The sequence below is a fragment of the Bombina bombina genome, chromosome 2 (genome assembly GCF_027579735.1).
Source record: "Bombina bombina isolate aBomBom1 chromosome 2, aBomBom1.pri, whole genome shotgun sequence".
Classification (NCBI taxonomy): domain Eukaryota; kingdom Metazoa; phylum Chordata; class Amphibia; order Anura; family Bombinatoridae; genus Bombina; species Bombina bombina.
The window spans coordinates 701,633,655-701,648,434 of NC_069500.1; the positions used below are offsets into that span (position 1 = coordinate 701,633,655).

The 14,780-nt window shown below is 39.4% G+C and overlaps 1 protein-coding gene across 1 annotated transcript in view; it reads left to right on the plus strand.

The window, feature by feature from the left end:
* Positions 1–14,780, plus strand: part of PTBP3 (polypyrimidine tract binding protein 3) — a 444,692-nt gene that overhangs the window by 320,000 nt on the left and 109,912 nt on the right. Inside the window, exon 7 of the mRNA XM_053700011.1 lies at positions 11,952–12,126. Coding sequence (XP_053555986.1) covers positions 11,952–12,126 — 175 coding nt within the window. The remainder of the gene's footprint in view (positions 1–11,951; positions 12,127–14,780) is intronic.

Sequence of the window (14,780 nt, forward strand, 5' to 3'; positions counted from 1 at the left end):
GCAAAATTATCTATTTCCTTAAATGACAGTTTCAGGAATGGGAAAAAATGCAAAAGCATAGGCCTCTTGATAGAGAAGAAGCAAACATGAATGGGGTATTGAAATAATGAAAAAAATTTGGCGCCAAGTATGACGCATAACGTAACGTAAACTTTTTTGGCGCCAAAAATGACCGGAAATGACACACTTGCGTCACTAATGACGCCGCCGTGTGAAAGGTCTCGGCGTTACGTATGACACCGGAAATGACGAAGTTGCGTCATAAACGTATCTTTTCGCGCCAAAAAAGTTTGCGCCAAAAATGACGCAATAAAGTCTAGCATTTGACGCACCCGCGGGCCTAACACCCGCAATTGCAAAAAGTAGTCAAATTGAAAAAAGGACTAAACCCCAGGTAAGAAATAAATTTCTTAAAGTTTTTACATACCCAAATATGAAACTGACAGTCTGCAGAAGGAAATATATGAACCTGACTCATGGCAAATATAAGTATAATACATATATTTAGAACTTTATATAATTGCATTAAGTGCCAAACCATAGCTGAGTGTGTCTTAAGTAATAAAAACATACTTACCCAAAGACACCCATCCACACATAGCAGATAGCCAAACCAGTACTAAAACAGTTATTAGTAGAGGTAATGGTAAAATGAGAGTATATCGTCGATCTGAAAAGGGAGGTAGGAGATGAATCTCTACGACCGATAACAGAGAACCTATGAAATAGACCCCCGTTAGGGAAATCATCATATTCAAATAAGTGATACTCCCTTCACGTCACTCTGACATTCGCTGTACTCTGAGAGGAATCGGCTTCAACAATGCTGAGAAGCGCATATCAACGTAGAAATCTTAGCACAAACTTACTTCACCACCTCCATAAGAGGCAAAGTTTGTAAAACTGAATTGTGGGTTTGGTGAGGGGTGTATTTATAGGCATTTTGAGGTTTGGGAAACTTTGCCCCTCCTGGTAGGATTGTATATCCCATATGTCACTAGCTCATGGACTCTTGCCAATTACATGAAAGAAATTTGGATTTAGTATCCCTTTAAAAATGAGAGAAATATTTGCTGCTGAAAAATACACCGAAATGGGGTTATCCAACATGTAATAGTAATTAAACAGATTCTCTAATACTGAAAGCAGTTCTTCACTTAAACCTTTCTAGAATTCTGCTGGCAAACCATTCCAGAAACGCAGTTTACATATGTTTATCACTTGATCCTATTAGGGGAGCCTGATGCTGCTGATCATATATATCTGCACAGTAGGGCTGCACGATTAATCGCATATGCGATTTAAAACCGGGATTAATCACCACGATTTAAAAACCGCGAGAGTCACGATTTTTTGCTAAAAAAATATATATATCCTCAGATGTGGCTGTAATGCATTGATTTGTATGCGATTTCTTGCAAACCAGCTCCATCTAGTGGTTGCTTTTAGCACACATTTGTAAAATGGCTGTTTCTCCAACATTGGTGTGTCCGGTCCACGGCGTCATCCTTACTTGTGGGATATTCTCTTCCCCAACAGGAAATGGCAAAGAGTCCCAGCAAAGCTGGTCACATGATCCCTCCTAGGCTCCGCCCACCCCAGTCATTCTCTTTGCCGTTGCACAGGCAACATCTCCACGGAGATGGTTAAGAGTTTTTTGGTGTTTAAATGTAGTTTTATTCTTCTATCAAGTGTTTGTTATTTTAAAATAGTGCTGGTATGTACTATTTACTCTGAAACAGAAAAGGATGAAGATTTCTGTTTGTAAGAGGAAGATGATTTTAGCACAGTAACTAAAATCGATTGCTGTTTCCACACAGGACTGTTGAGATGAAGTAACTTCAGTTGGGGGAAACAGTTAGCAGTCTTTTCTGCTTAAGGTATGACTAGCCATATTTCTAACAAGACCATGTAATGCTGGAAGGCTGTCATTTCCCCTCATGGGGACCGGTAAGCCATTTTCTTAGTTAAACATAAAAGAATAAAGGGCTTCAAAAAGGGCTTAAAAACTGGTAGACATTTTTCTGGGCTAAAACAATTGCTTTACTAGGCATATTATGCAGATTCTAACTAATTATTGGTATTATAATCTTGGGGAATGTTTAGAAAAACGGCAGGCACTGTGTTGGACACCTTTTTCAGATGGGGGCCTTTCTAGTTATAGACAGAGCCTCATTCTGGGACTGTATAGGGGTTAAATGTAAAAACGGCTCCGGTTCCGTTAATTTAAGGGTTAAAGCTCTGAAATTTGGTGTGCAATACTTTTAATGCTTTAAGACACTGTGGTGAAATTTTGGTGAATTTTGAACAATTCCTTCATACTTTTTCACATATTCAGTAATAAAGTGTTTTCAGTTTGAAATTTAAAGTGACAGTAACGGTTTTATTTTAAAACGTTTTTTGTGCTTTGTTGGCAAGTTTAAGCCTGTTTAACATGTCTGTACCATCAGATAAGCTATGTTCTATATGTATGAAAGCCAATGTGTCTCCCCATTTAAATTTATGTGATAATTGTGCCATAGTGTCCAAACAAAGTAAGGACAGTAATGCAACAGATAATGATATTGCCCAAGATGATTCCTCAAATGAGGGGAGTAAACATGATACTACATCATCCCCTACTGTGTCTACACCAGTTATGCCCACACAGGAGGCCCCTAGTACATCTAGTGCGCCAATGCTTATTACTATGCAACAATTAACGGCTGTAATGGATAACTCAATAGCAAATCTTTTATCCAAAATGCCTACTTATCAGAGAAAGCGCGATTGCTCTGTTTTAAACACTGAAGAGCAAGAGGACGCTGATGATAACTGTTCTGACATACCCTCACACCAATCTCAAGGGGCCATGAGGGAGGTTTTGTCTGATGGAGAAATTTCAGATTCAGGAAAAAATTCTCATCAAGCTGAACCTGATGTTGTGACATTTAAATTTAAATTAGAACATCTCCGCGCACTGCTTAAGGAGATGTTATCTACTCTGGATGATTGTGACAATTTGGTCATTCCAGAGAAATTATGTAAGATGGACAAGTTCCTAGAGGTTCCGGTGCCCCCCGACGCTTTTCCTATACCCAAGCGGGTGGCGGACATAGTAAAATAAAGAGTGGGAAAGGCCCGGCATACCTTTTGTTCCCCCCCCTATATTTAAGAAATTATTTCCTATAGTCGACCCCAGAAAGGACTTATGGCAGACAGTCCCCAAGGTCGAGGGGGCGGTTTCTACTCTAAACAAACGCACTACTATTCCTATCGAAGATAGTAGTGCTTTCAAAGATCCTATGGATAAGAAATTAGAGGGTTTGCTTAAAAAGATTTTTGTACAGCAAGGTTACCTTCTACAACCAATTTCATGCATTGTTCCTGTCACTACGGCAGCGTGTTTCTGGTTCGAGGAACTAGAAAAATCGCTCAGTAAAGAATCTTCGTATGAGGAGGTTATGGACAGAGTTCAAGCACTTAAATTGGCTAACTCTTTTGTTTTAGATGCCGCTTTGCAATTAGCTAGATTAGCGGCGAAAAATTCAGGGTTTGCTGTCGTGGCGCGCAGAGTGCTTTGGCTAAAGTCTTGGTCAGCGGATGTGTCTTCCAAGACAAAATTGCTTAACATTCCTTTCAAAGGTAAAACATTATTTGGACCTGATTTGAAAGAGATTATTTCAGACATCACTGGGGGAAAGGGCCACGCCCTCCCACAGGATAGGTCTTTTAAGGCTAATAATAAGCCTAATTTTCGTCCCTTTCGCAGAAACGGACCAGTCTCTAATTCTGTATCCTCTAAGCAAGAGGGTAATACTTCACAACCCAAACCAGCCTGGAAACCAATGCAAGGCTGGAACAAGGGTAAGCAGGCCAAGAAGCCTACCACTGCTACCAAAACAGCATGAAGGGATAGCCCCCGATCCGGGACCGGATCTAGTGGGGGGCAGACTTTCTCTCTTTGCTCAGGCTTGGGCAAGAGATGTTCAGGATCCTTGGGCGCTAGAAATAGTTTCTCAAGGTTATCTCCTGGAATTCAAGGAACTACCCCCAAGGGGAAGGTTCCACAGGTCTCAATTATCTTCAAACCAAATAAAGAGACAGGCATTCTTACATTGTGTAGAAGACCTGTTAAAGATGGGAGTGATACATCCAGTTCCAATAAGAGAACAAGGAATGGGATTTTATTCCAATCTGTTCATAGTTCCCAAAAAAGAGGGAACATTCAGACCAATTTTGGATCTAAAGATCCTAAACAAATTTCTCAGGGTACCATCGTTCAAAATGGAAACTATTCGAACGATCCTACCTACTATCCAGGAAAATCAATTTATGACTACCGTGGATTTAAAGGATGCGTACCTACATATTCCTATCCACAAGGAACATCATCAGTTCCTAAGGTTCGCTTTTCTGGACAAGCATTACCAGTTTGTGGCACTTCCATTTGGATTAGCCACTGCTCCAAGGATTTTCACAAAGGTACTAGGGTCCCTTCTAGCGGTTCTAAGACCAAGGGGCATTGCAGTAGTACCTTACTTGGACGACATCCTGATTCAAGCGTCGTCCCTGTCAAAAGCAAAGGCTCATACGGACGTCGTCCTATCCTTTCTCAGATCTCACGGATGGAAGGTGAACAAAGAAAAAAGTTCTCTGTCCCCGTCAACAAGAGTTCCCTTCTTGGGAACAATAATAGATTCCTTAGAAATGAGGATTTTTCTGACAGAGGTCAGAAAATCAAAACTTCTAAGCTCTTGTCAAGTACTTCATTCTGTTCCTCGTCCTTCCATAGCGCAGTGCATGGAAGTAATAGGATTGATGGTTGCAACAATGGACATAGTTCCTTTTGCACGAATTCATCTAAGACCATTACAACTGTGCATGCTCAGTCAGTGGAATGGGGATTATACAGACTTGTCTCCGACGATTCAAGTAGATCAAAAGACCAGAGATTCACTCCGTTGGTGGCTGACCCTGGACAATCTGTCACAGGGAATGAGCTTCCGCAGACCAGAGTGGGTCATTGTCACGACCGACGCCAGCCTAGTGGGCTGGGGCGCGGTCTGGGAATCCCTGAAAGCTCAGGGTCTATGGTCTCGGGAAGAGTCTCTTCTCCCGATAAACATTCTGGAACTGAGAGCGATATTCAATGCTCTCAGAGCTTGGCCTCAACTAGCAAAGGCCAAATTCATAAGGTTTCAGTCAGGCAACATGACGACCGTTGCATATATCAATCATCAGGGGGGAACAAGGACTTCCCTGGCGATGAAAGAAGTGACCAAGATAATTCAATGGGCGGAGGATCACTCCTGCCACTTGTCTGCGATCCACATCCCAGGAGTGGAAAATTGGGAAGCGGATTTTCTGAGTCGTCAGACATTCCATCCGGGGGAGTGGGAACTCCATCCGGAAATCTTTGCCCAAATAACTCAATTATGGGGCATTCCAGACATGGATCTGATGGCGTCTCGTCAGAACTTCAAGGTTCCTTGCTACGGGTCCAGATCCAGGGATCCCAAGGCGACCCTAGTAGATGCACTAGTAGCACCTTGGACCTTCAACCTAGCTTATGTATTCCCACCGTTTCCTCTCATCCCCAGGCTGGTAGCCAGGATCAATCAGGAGAGGGCCTCGGTGATCTTGATAGCTCCTGCGTGGCCACGCAGGACTTGGTATGCAGACCTGGTGAATATGTCATCGGCTCCACCATGGAAGCTACCTTTGAGACAGGACCTTCTTGTTCAGGGTCCATTCGAACATCCGAATCTGGTTTCCCTCCAACCGACGGCTTGGAGATTGAACGCTTGATTTTATCAAAGCGTGGGTTTTCAGATTCTGTAATAGATACTCTGATTCAGGCTAGAAAGCCTGTAACTAGAAAATTTTACCATAAAATATGGAAAAAATATATCTGTTGGTGTGAATCTAAAGGATTCCCATGGAACAAGATAAAAATTCCTAAGATTCTATCCTTTCTACAAGAAGGTTTGGAGAAAGGATTATCTGCAAGTTCTCTGAAGGGACAGATCTCTGCTTTATCTGTTTTACTTCACAAAAGACTGGCAGCTGTGCCAGATGTTCAAGCATTTGTTCAGGCTCTGGTTAGGATCAAGCCTGTTTACAGACCTTTGACTCCTCCCTGGAGTCTAAATCTAGTTCTTTCAGTTCTTCAAGGGGTTCCGTTTGAACCCTTACATTCCGTAGATATTAAGTTATTATCTTGGAAAGTTTTGTTTTTGGTTGCAATTTCTTCTGCTAGAAGATTTTCAGAGTTATCTGCTCTGCAGTGTTCTCCGCCCTATCTGGTGTTCCATGCAGATAAGGTGGTTTTGCGTACTAAGCCTGGTTTTCTTCCGAAAGTTGTTTCCAACAAAAATATTAACCAGGAGATAGTTGTACCTTCTTTGTGTCCGAATCCAGTTTCAAAGAAGGAACGTTTGTTACACAATTTGGACGTAGTCCGTGCTCTAAAATTCTATTTAGAGGCTACTAAAGATTTCAGACAAACATCCTCCTTGTTTGTTGTTTATTCTGGTAAAAAGGAGAGGTCAAAAAGCGACTTCTACCTCTCTTTCCTTTTGGCTTAAAAGCATTATCCGATTGGCTTATGAGACTGCTGGACGGCAGCCTCCTGAAAGAATCACAGCTCACTCCACTAGGGCTGTGGCTTCCACATGGGCCTTCAAGAACGAGGCTTCTGTTGACCAGATATGTAAGGCAGCGACTTGATCTTCACTGCACACTTTTGCCAAATTTTACAAATGTGATACTTTTGCTTCTTTGGAGGCTTTTTTTGGGAGAAAGGTTTTGCAAGCCGTGGTGCCTTCCATTTAGGTGACCTGATTTGCTCCCTCCCTTCATCCGTGTCCTAAAGCTTTGGTATTGGTTCCCACAAGTAAGGATGACGCCGTGGACCGGACACACCAATGTTGGAGAAAACAGAATTTATGCTTACCTGATAAATTACTTTCTCCAACGGTGTGTCCGGTCCATGGCCCGCCCTGGTTTTTTAATCAGGTCTGATGAATTATTTTCTCTAACTACAGTCACCACGGTATCATATGGTTTCTCCTATATATATTTCCTCCTGTCCGTCGGTCGAATGACTGGGGTGGGCGGAGCCTAGGAGGGATCATGTGACCAGCTTTGCTGGGACTCTTTGCCATTTCCTGTTGGGGAAGAGAATATCCCACAAGTAAGGATGACGCCGTGGACCGGACACACCGTTGGAGAAAGTAATTTATCAGGTAAGCATAAATTCTGTTTTTACTTTCTCTTTCTGATCTAAGTAGCAGCCGATCAATCTAGAGGTATAAAAGCAGAGCCCATGCAGGAATGAAGACGAGGGAAAGCCACTTACTTATATTTCCCCCTAGGGACGTCTGCAGTCTTAAACTTGGGGTATGTAGTCATTATGGAACCTCCCACACAATCTCCTGCTCTCTGAGAAACGGCTCAAATACATAGCAGATGCAGTTAACCCCACGGCTGCCAAAAAGGCTAAAACTGCAATCTCCTCTGCTGCTGGGTTAACTTAACTGCATCTACAATGTATTTGATATCAACAAGGCACAGCATTTCTGAAAGGAGCAGCCCCCCACCCCTACTGCTATATGCCTGCATTGGATTCCTGGACAGGAGCAGGGCTCATTTTCAGTCAAATTAAAATGTTTAAAAAAAGATTATATATATATATATATATATATATATATATATATATATATATATATATATATATATATATATATATATATATATATATATATATATCAGGGTGCAAACAAATAACAATGAACCATGGATTGCACTCACTGGTCTTTTGAAAAAACGTGCCTTTAATGTGACGTTTCGGGGACCGTATCCCCTTCCTCAGACGTCTGAGTACAAAAGAATTTCCAAGGCATTAGATATACCATGGATTACAGTGAAGACAGTCATCATCAAGTGGAGAACATATGGCACAACAATGACATTACCAAGAACTGGATGTCCCTCCAAAATTGATGAAAAGACGAGAAGAAAACTGGTCTGGGAGGCTACCAAGAGGCCTACAGCAACATTAAAGGAGCTGCAGGAATATCTGGCAAGTACTGGCTGTGTAGTACATGTGACAACAATCTCCCGTATTCTTCATATGTTTGGGCTTTGGGGTAGACAGCACGACGGAAGCCTTTTCTTACAAAGAAAAACATCCAAGCCCAGCTAAATTTAGCAAAAACACATCTGAAGTCTCCCAAAAGCATGTGAGAAAAGGTGTTCTGGTCTGATGAAACCAAGGTTGAATTTTTTGGCAAAAATTCCAAAAGATATGTTTGGCGCAAAAACAACACTGCACATCACCAAAAGAACACCATGCCCACAGTGAAGCATGGTGGTGGCAGCATCATGCTTTGGGGCTGTTTTTTTTCAGCTGGAACTGGGGCCGTATTGAAGGTAGAGGGAATTATGAACACTTCCAAATACCAATCAATATTGGCACAAAACCTTCAGGCTTCTGCTAGAAAGCTGAACATGAAGAGGAACTTCATCTTTCAGCATGACAACGACCCAAAGCATATATCCAAATCAACAAAGGAATGACTTCACCAGAAGAAGATTAAAGTTTTGGAATGGCCCAGCCAGAGCCCAGACCTGAATCCAATCGAAAATCTGTGGGGTAATCTGAAGAGGGCTGTGCACTGGAGATGCCCTCGCATTCTGACAGATTTAGAGTTTTTTTGCAAAGAGTGGGCAAATCTTGCCAAGTCAAGATGTGCCATGCTGATAGAATCATACTCCAAAAGACTGAGTGCTGTAATAAAATCAAAAGTTGCTTCAACAAAGTATTAGTATTAGTTTAAGGGTGTGCACACTTATGCAACCATATTTATTTTATTTTTATATTTTTTCTTCCCTCTACCTAAAAGATTTCAGTTTGTTTTTCAATTGAGTTGTACAGTTTATAGGTCACATTAAAGGTGGAAAAAGTTCTGAAATGATTTATCTTTGTCATTTTTTTACATCACAGAAACCTGCCATTTTAACAGGGGTGTGTAAACTGTGTGTATGTGTGTGTGTATATATATATATATATATATATATATATATATATATATATATATATATATATATATATATATCATTAAATCGCAATCGTGTTTTTTTTTTTTTCTTCAAAAAAATCCAGATTATTTTTTTCTTTACCATATCGCCCAGGCCTACTGCACAGCAAGTATCCACTTATCATGCTTTTGTATTTATAGACATAGGTGATCTTGTGTTTTCATATTTTATTTTATAAACATTTTTATTGGTCTGAAGCATATCTTATAGTAATGTGCACTGTATTTATAATATTTTGCATTCTGTATGACATTTATTTACTGATGTTATTGTTTTTGAGGATTGCCATGACTACGGTTATGGCACAATTGCACTTCACTGTGGGTGGGGCTTATATTGTTTAAAAAGCCTCTTGTGGTTTGTGTTTGCTTGTCTGAGGAAGGGGAGTGCGTCCCCGAAACGTCACCCTTGTTCTATTAAAGTACACTTAAAAAGACCAGATAGTGCCTCCTTATATCATTTATTTATATATATTAAAATTTAACACCAAAGATCATACTATGGAAAAGCATTTGTTTTAATAGTGCCAATGTCATGTGACATGTCACCTCTAACATGACCAGTGCTTAATGCAAAATGCCACATCTCTCATATGGCCAATGTGAGCTAACTTTTCTGGATATTTCATTAGTTAGTTAAAGTGGAACTTGAATGAGGAAATGATATATACTTTTGTTTTTATAATGTTACTTTAGCACAGGAGCTTTCTCTGCAATGCTTACCTCTCTAGTGCCACAAAGTTACTGAAGGACATTTGTTCTTGAGACATAACTTTTTTGGGTGTAGAATAAAATTACAAGTATAATCCAAGGGGCATAACTGAAATTTCTTTTTGCTTCTAGCTCTCAAACCTGTCTGATATTTCCCTGCATCAGCTATAATTAGATGAGTTATAGGCTTATTAAACTTACGTAAGAAGGGTTGAGGAATAATAAGCACTTGCAATCAGCGTGGACAAACAGTTTCACACCTGCTGCTATAGAAATTGGCATCAAGCGTTCTATGCTCACCATTTAGACAGGACAAGAAATTTCCCTTTGTATCATCTCCTGGTAGCTGATAAGCCCTCAGGTGCTGTAGTGCACATGAGGTTGATTGATGTGAGTCAGAATGGGAATGCACATGTCATGCTGTGACCACATAGAAGAATATAGCATGCCTTCTCTTCACCTGGGGGAGAGGACCTTGATGCTTGTGCAGTTCTGTGTAGCTCTTTGATCAGACAGAACAAATAGTAATACCCCTGTGACCAGTGAGAATAGAATGACTAAAATGGCTAAACTGCCCATTGTAGTCTCATCCTTACCACCTTTTGTAATTAAAGGGACATGAAACAAAAATTTTTTTTAAAAAAATCATGATTCAGAAAAAGTGTACATTTGTAAGAAACAAAATTCACAAGTTACTTCTTTCATCAAATTTACTTTCTCGCAATATCCTTTTGCTTAAAGGAACACTGCACTATAAAAATGTATTTCCCCATAATGTGTTCCAAATGACTTGTTTATACCTACTGCAGATTATTAACTGCATAGAAAATGTTTCCTTTATAATAATTTTTGTATTTGAAATAGCTGTTTTTGCTCATTTAAAGCATCAACCATTGTTCTCAAGGACATTCCCCAAAATAATTGTCTGAGCCTCTAGGTAAGGCAGACCTGCTAATGATACGTATGTCTAAATATAGTTAGGTATTGAAAGGAAAAACAGTTATTTCAGATTTTAAAAATTTCTCCTCCTCCACAATGAAAATTTAATTAGTGATATTGTCTCCTGTTTACATACCTTTTCTACAGGGAAAATGTTTGTTATTCATATTTTAAAAATAGGTTGGGATACAACCGACAAAAACAGCTATTTCAAATAAAAAATAAAGATAAAGGCAAATGCTCCAGCAGGTAGAATGGGCCACTGGGAACCCATTAATGTGGGGAAAATTTAGAGTACAATGTCTGTTTAAAAACAGGTAGGTAGGCTCAGGATCATGCACTTTTCTGGAGCACTATATGGCAGAAGTTTTGCAAGAATGCTTTTAACAATACTATATATTACAAAAGCATTCTTACAAAACTGCTGCCATATAGTAATCCGGACACATACAAGTTACCTACCTAGGTATTCTCTTCATCAATGCATACCTTGAGAACAAGTACATTTAATAATATATATATATACAGATATACAGTGTGTATGTGTATGTATATATATATATATATATATATATATATATTAATTTTTTTTTAAATTGTATCCTCTATCCGAATCATGAAAGAAAAAAATGTTTCATATCCCTTTTAAACCTTTAGTTATTGCGCTTTACAGATAGCTGTTTAGCTGTCAATAAGTGTCATGTTTGCATGTCTTGAAGCTATATGGCCGTTTCATAGAACCTTCTCAAACGTTAACCTAAATTCACTTCCAGTGAGACAAATCTAGTAAAGGATAGTAAGGAGATGATATTCACAAGAATTCAGGGTGGATCACAGCAGTGTATACAACAAACTGTTGGTCACTTATCACAAGCTAGATCTTTACATCACTCACCATTTAATGATGCATTTATTAAGTTCACAGGGAAAACAAAGCATTAGCAAAGGTACAAAATTAAATTAAAAACCTGCACTTTATTGTAAGGCACAATTAAGTTGATCTTTTTATTGTTATATGTTTATATCTTTCAGACTTCTGTTTACTAAATACAGATTTCATGTAAATATTGTTTGTCACACAGACATCACTAATATTAACATCACTTGAAACCCCTGCAAGAAACCAAACATTTTATATATTGTTGTATTGTGAAATAGTAAAGCTTACTAACAGGACATTTATTTATTTTATTTTTGTATCCTCTTATTCTTCTAAAGGCTCTAGATGGACAGAATATTTACAATGCGTGCTGCACGCTGAGAATTGAATTCTCCAAGTTGACAAGCCTTAATGTCAAGTACAACAATGATAAAAGCAGAGACTTCACACGCCTTGATCTACCAACTGGAGATGGGCAACCATCACTTGACACCACAATGGCTGCAGCTTTTGGTAAGGACTGTTGCTTTCGCTGTACATATGCTGCCTGTCTTATTCGCTGGGGTAAAAGTCTGATACTGATGAAATGTAACAATGTGTCTGTCAATCAACCCGCTGATCTCATTTAAACAAGCAAGAGCTCCCTGGAGAGAAGACGCTGGGCTGGGTACAAACACCCAATCACTGAAGCCAGCTGTTTTTTTTTATGTTTCAGAATTCCATTTAGGGGCAATTTTTCACTCTTCATTTTATGTTCTCTTTGAAATCCTTCTTTATGGAGATCTGAGCATTTCCCACTGTGCAATTTATATGTTAAATAGATACAGACTGTGACTTTCAAAAATATCTGACAGTTAAAAAAGTGAGGATACTCATTCTATATAATTTGGGTGGACTTGTAATCTCAGTGATATTCAATATAACTATTCTGTGCTAGATATAGTAAGCCATAACTGTAATAATGTCAACTTGTATATGTTTTACTATAAACAGGTGATTCATAAATATTGTAATTGTGATAAACACAGTGATCTGATTTATTATTATTATGGCTTATTTTTTTTGATTGTTACAAAAAGATCAAAACTAGACAAGGATAGCTCATTAAATGTCTGTGTTGCATTCTTTAATTGTATGCACATTCACAGAAAGGTATTTTACTTTAAATTTGAAAAAAGAGGATACAATATATAGATATAGGTCATGCAGATATAAAATATCCAGGACGTAGGACCCCCTAACTTTAAAAAGTGGATTTGAACGTTGATAGAAAATAAGATTTTTTGCTTTAAACATAGTTTCAACAATCTGTTTCAGGAATCTGCAAGGGTCTCCATATGCAGTTGTGATGTAACTTCAAGCTCAAGATGATATACTCTCATTAAGCATCATTACTAGCCTTCAGCTTTCTCTGAAATGTAAAGGCAGACTTAACACAAATATTTTTAAGGGATATTCCTTGTCCAGTAATTAGAGCCTGATATTGCCACTAACTGGTGATTGTTTTTTTTAAGATTATTTTTATTGGAAAGTGATTATATACAATATGAGACATTGACAGTTGTACAAACCAGTAGTGTATAGGTACAGGAAAAGTAAATACGTACAATATCCATTAAAAAGAAAAGCTGTATCAATGCATCTTATACAAACACCTGACATTTGATACATAAGATCTTTCCAGGATTTGATCAGTAAAATAGACTTGAACAAGTTATTTGAAAAAGTAACTCGCATATAGTAACAAATTATTTTATGATACCTTATAGTAAATTGTGTCACCACTCCTTTGCAATCAAAGATGGTAAGACCTGGCAGCACACAGAAAAAAAACCCAGGGGGTGTTCCTCTCCTCTCTCCCAGCCCCTTTTCCAATCATGTGACCCCATAAATATTTGACGATTTACTCCTTAGGGAAGCTTACAACAACACCTCTGATTGTAGAAAAGGCGTTGGTAGATACCTCTGTACCTCCCATTCAAATGGTTGAACTAACCAGTGCCACTTATGAAGGTAGATTGCTAGTGTATTCTGTACATCCATTCGTACAGCTAATTGTTCAATGAACATTTTAATCGGAAGTGCTTCTTTAAATTGAGTAAAGGAATTGGCTGTTCTCTTTATACAACACATTTCCTTGCAATTAAAATGATTAAACTAAGCATTGAGTTATATTGCTTTTGGCTCCCAGTGCAAAAACAATACATGCTTAGAATGAAGCGTGAGCTGTACCTTTAAGTTTCTTATTGATCCAAAATTGGTGAATCGGAGGGCAACTCCAAAAACAGCGAAGTAAGTTTCAGGCACTTGCAGAACACTTTGTACAGCTATTTGCCCATCCCTCTACCAATTTCAATGTTCATCTTGGTGTAAAGTAAGCATTATGCAATATCCTAATTTGTATTTCTCTCTCACAGCTCCTGAGAGAGTAGCCTTCTTAAGTTTTTCTTAACTGTCACACACTGCTCCTCAAGTAATATCTAATGGACCTTCTCCCTCCCAGCCCCCCGGGATAGTCAACTGGATTTTCTGGAGTCACACTTCAAGCATAGTTTGATATATTTTAGAGGGAGAACTCGGCAAGTGTAAATAAAGTTTGAGAAATAGGGAAGGGCTACACCTCCCATAACCCAGTGTAATTTTTGACCAGTGTCGCTCCATAGCGGCACTGGTCCAAACTTCAAATCAGACCAAATAGACTTTCAGCTGCCTCTCTAAATGTTCTATACCAACATCGACCTACACATTTTCTAGTATATACGTGCCTACATCTGATCTCAAATTAGATCAAAATGGCCCTGCAACCCTCCGTCAGCCACATATCTACACCAGATCAGACAGCTGGCTCTGTAGCCCTTTGTCAGCCAAATGCCCCCAACAGATCAAACTCCTGGCCCTGCAGCCCTTCTGTAGGCTCCATAGGCATGTTTGATCAGACTTCTGGCCCTGCAGCCCTAATGTAGGCTCCATAGGCATGCTCGATCAGACTCATGGCCCTGCAGCCCTTCTGTAGGCTCCATACGCACACTAGATCAGACTCATGGCCCTGCAGCCCTTCTGTAGGCACACTAGATCAGACTTCTGGCCCTGTAACCCTTCTGTAGGCTCCATAGGCAAGCTAGATCAGACTCATAGCCCTGCAGCCCTTCTGTAGGCTCCATAGGCAC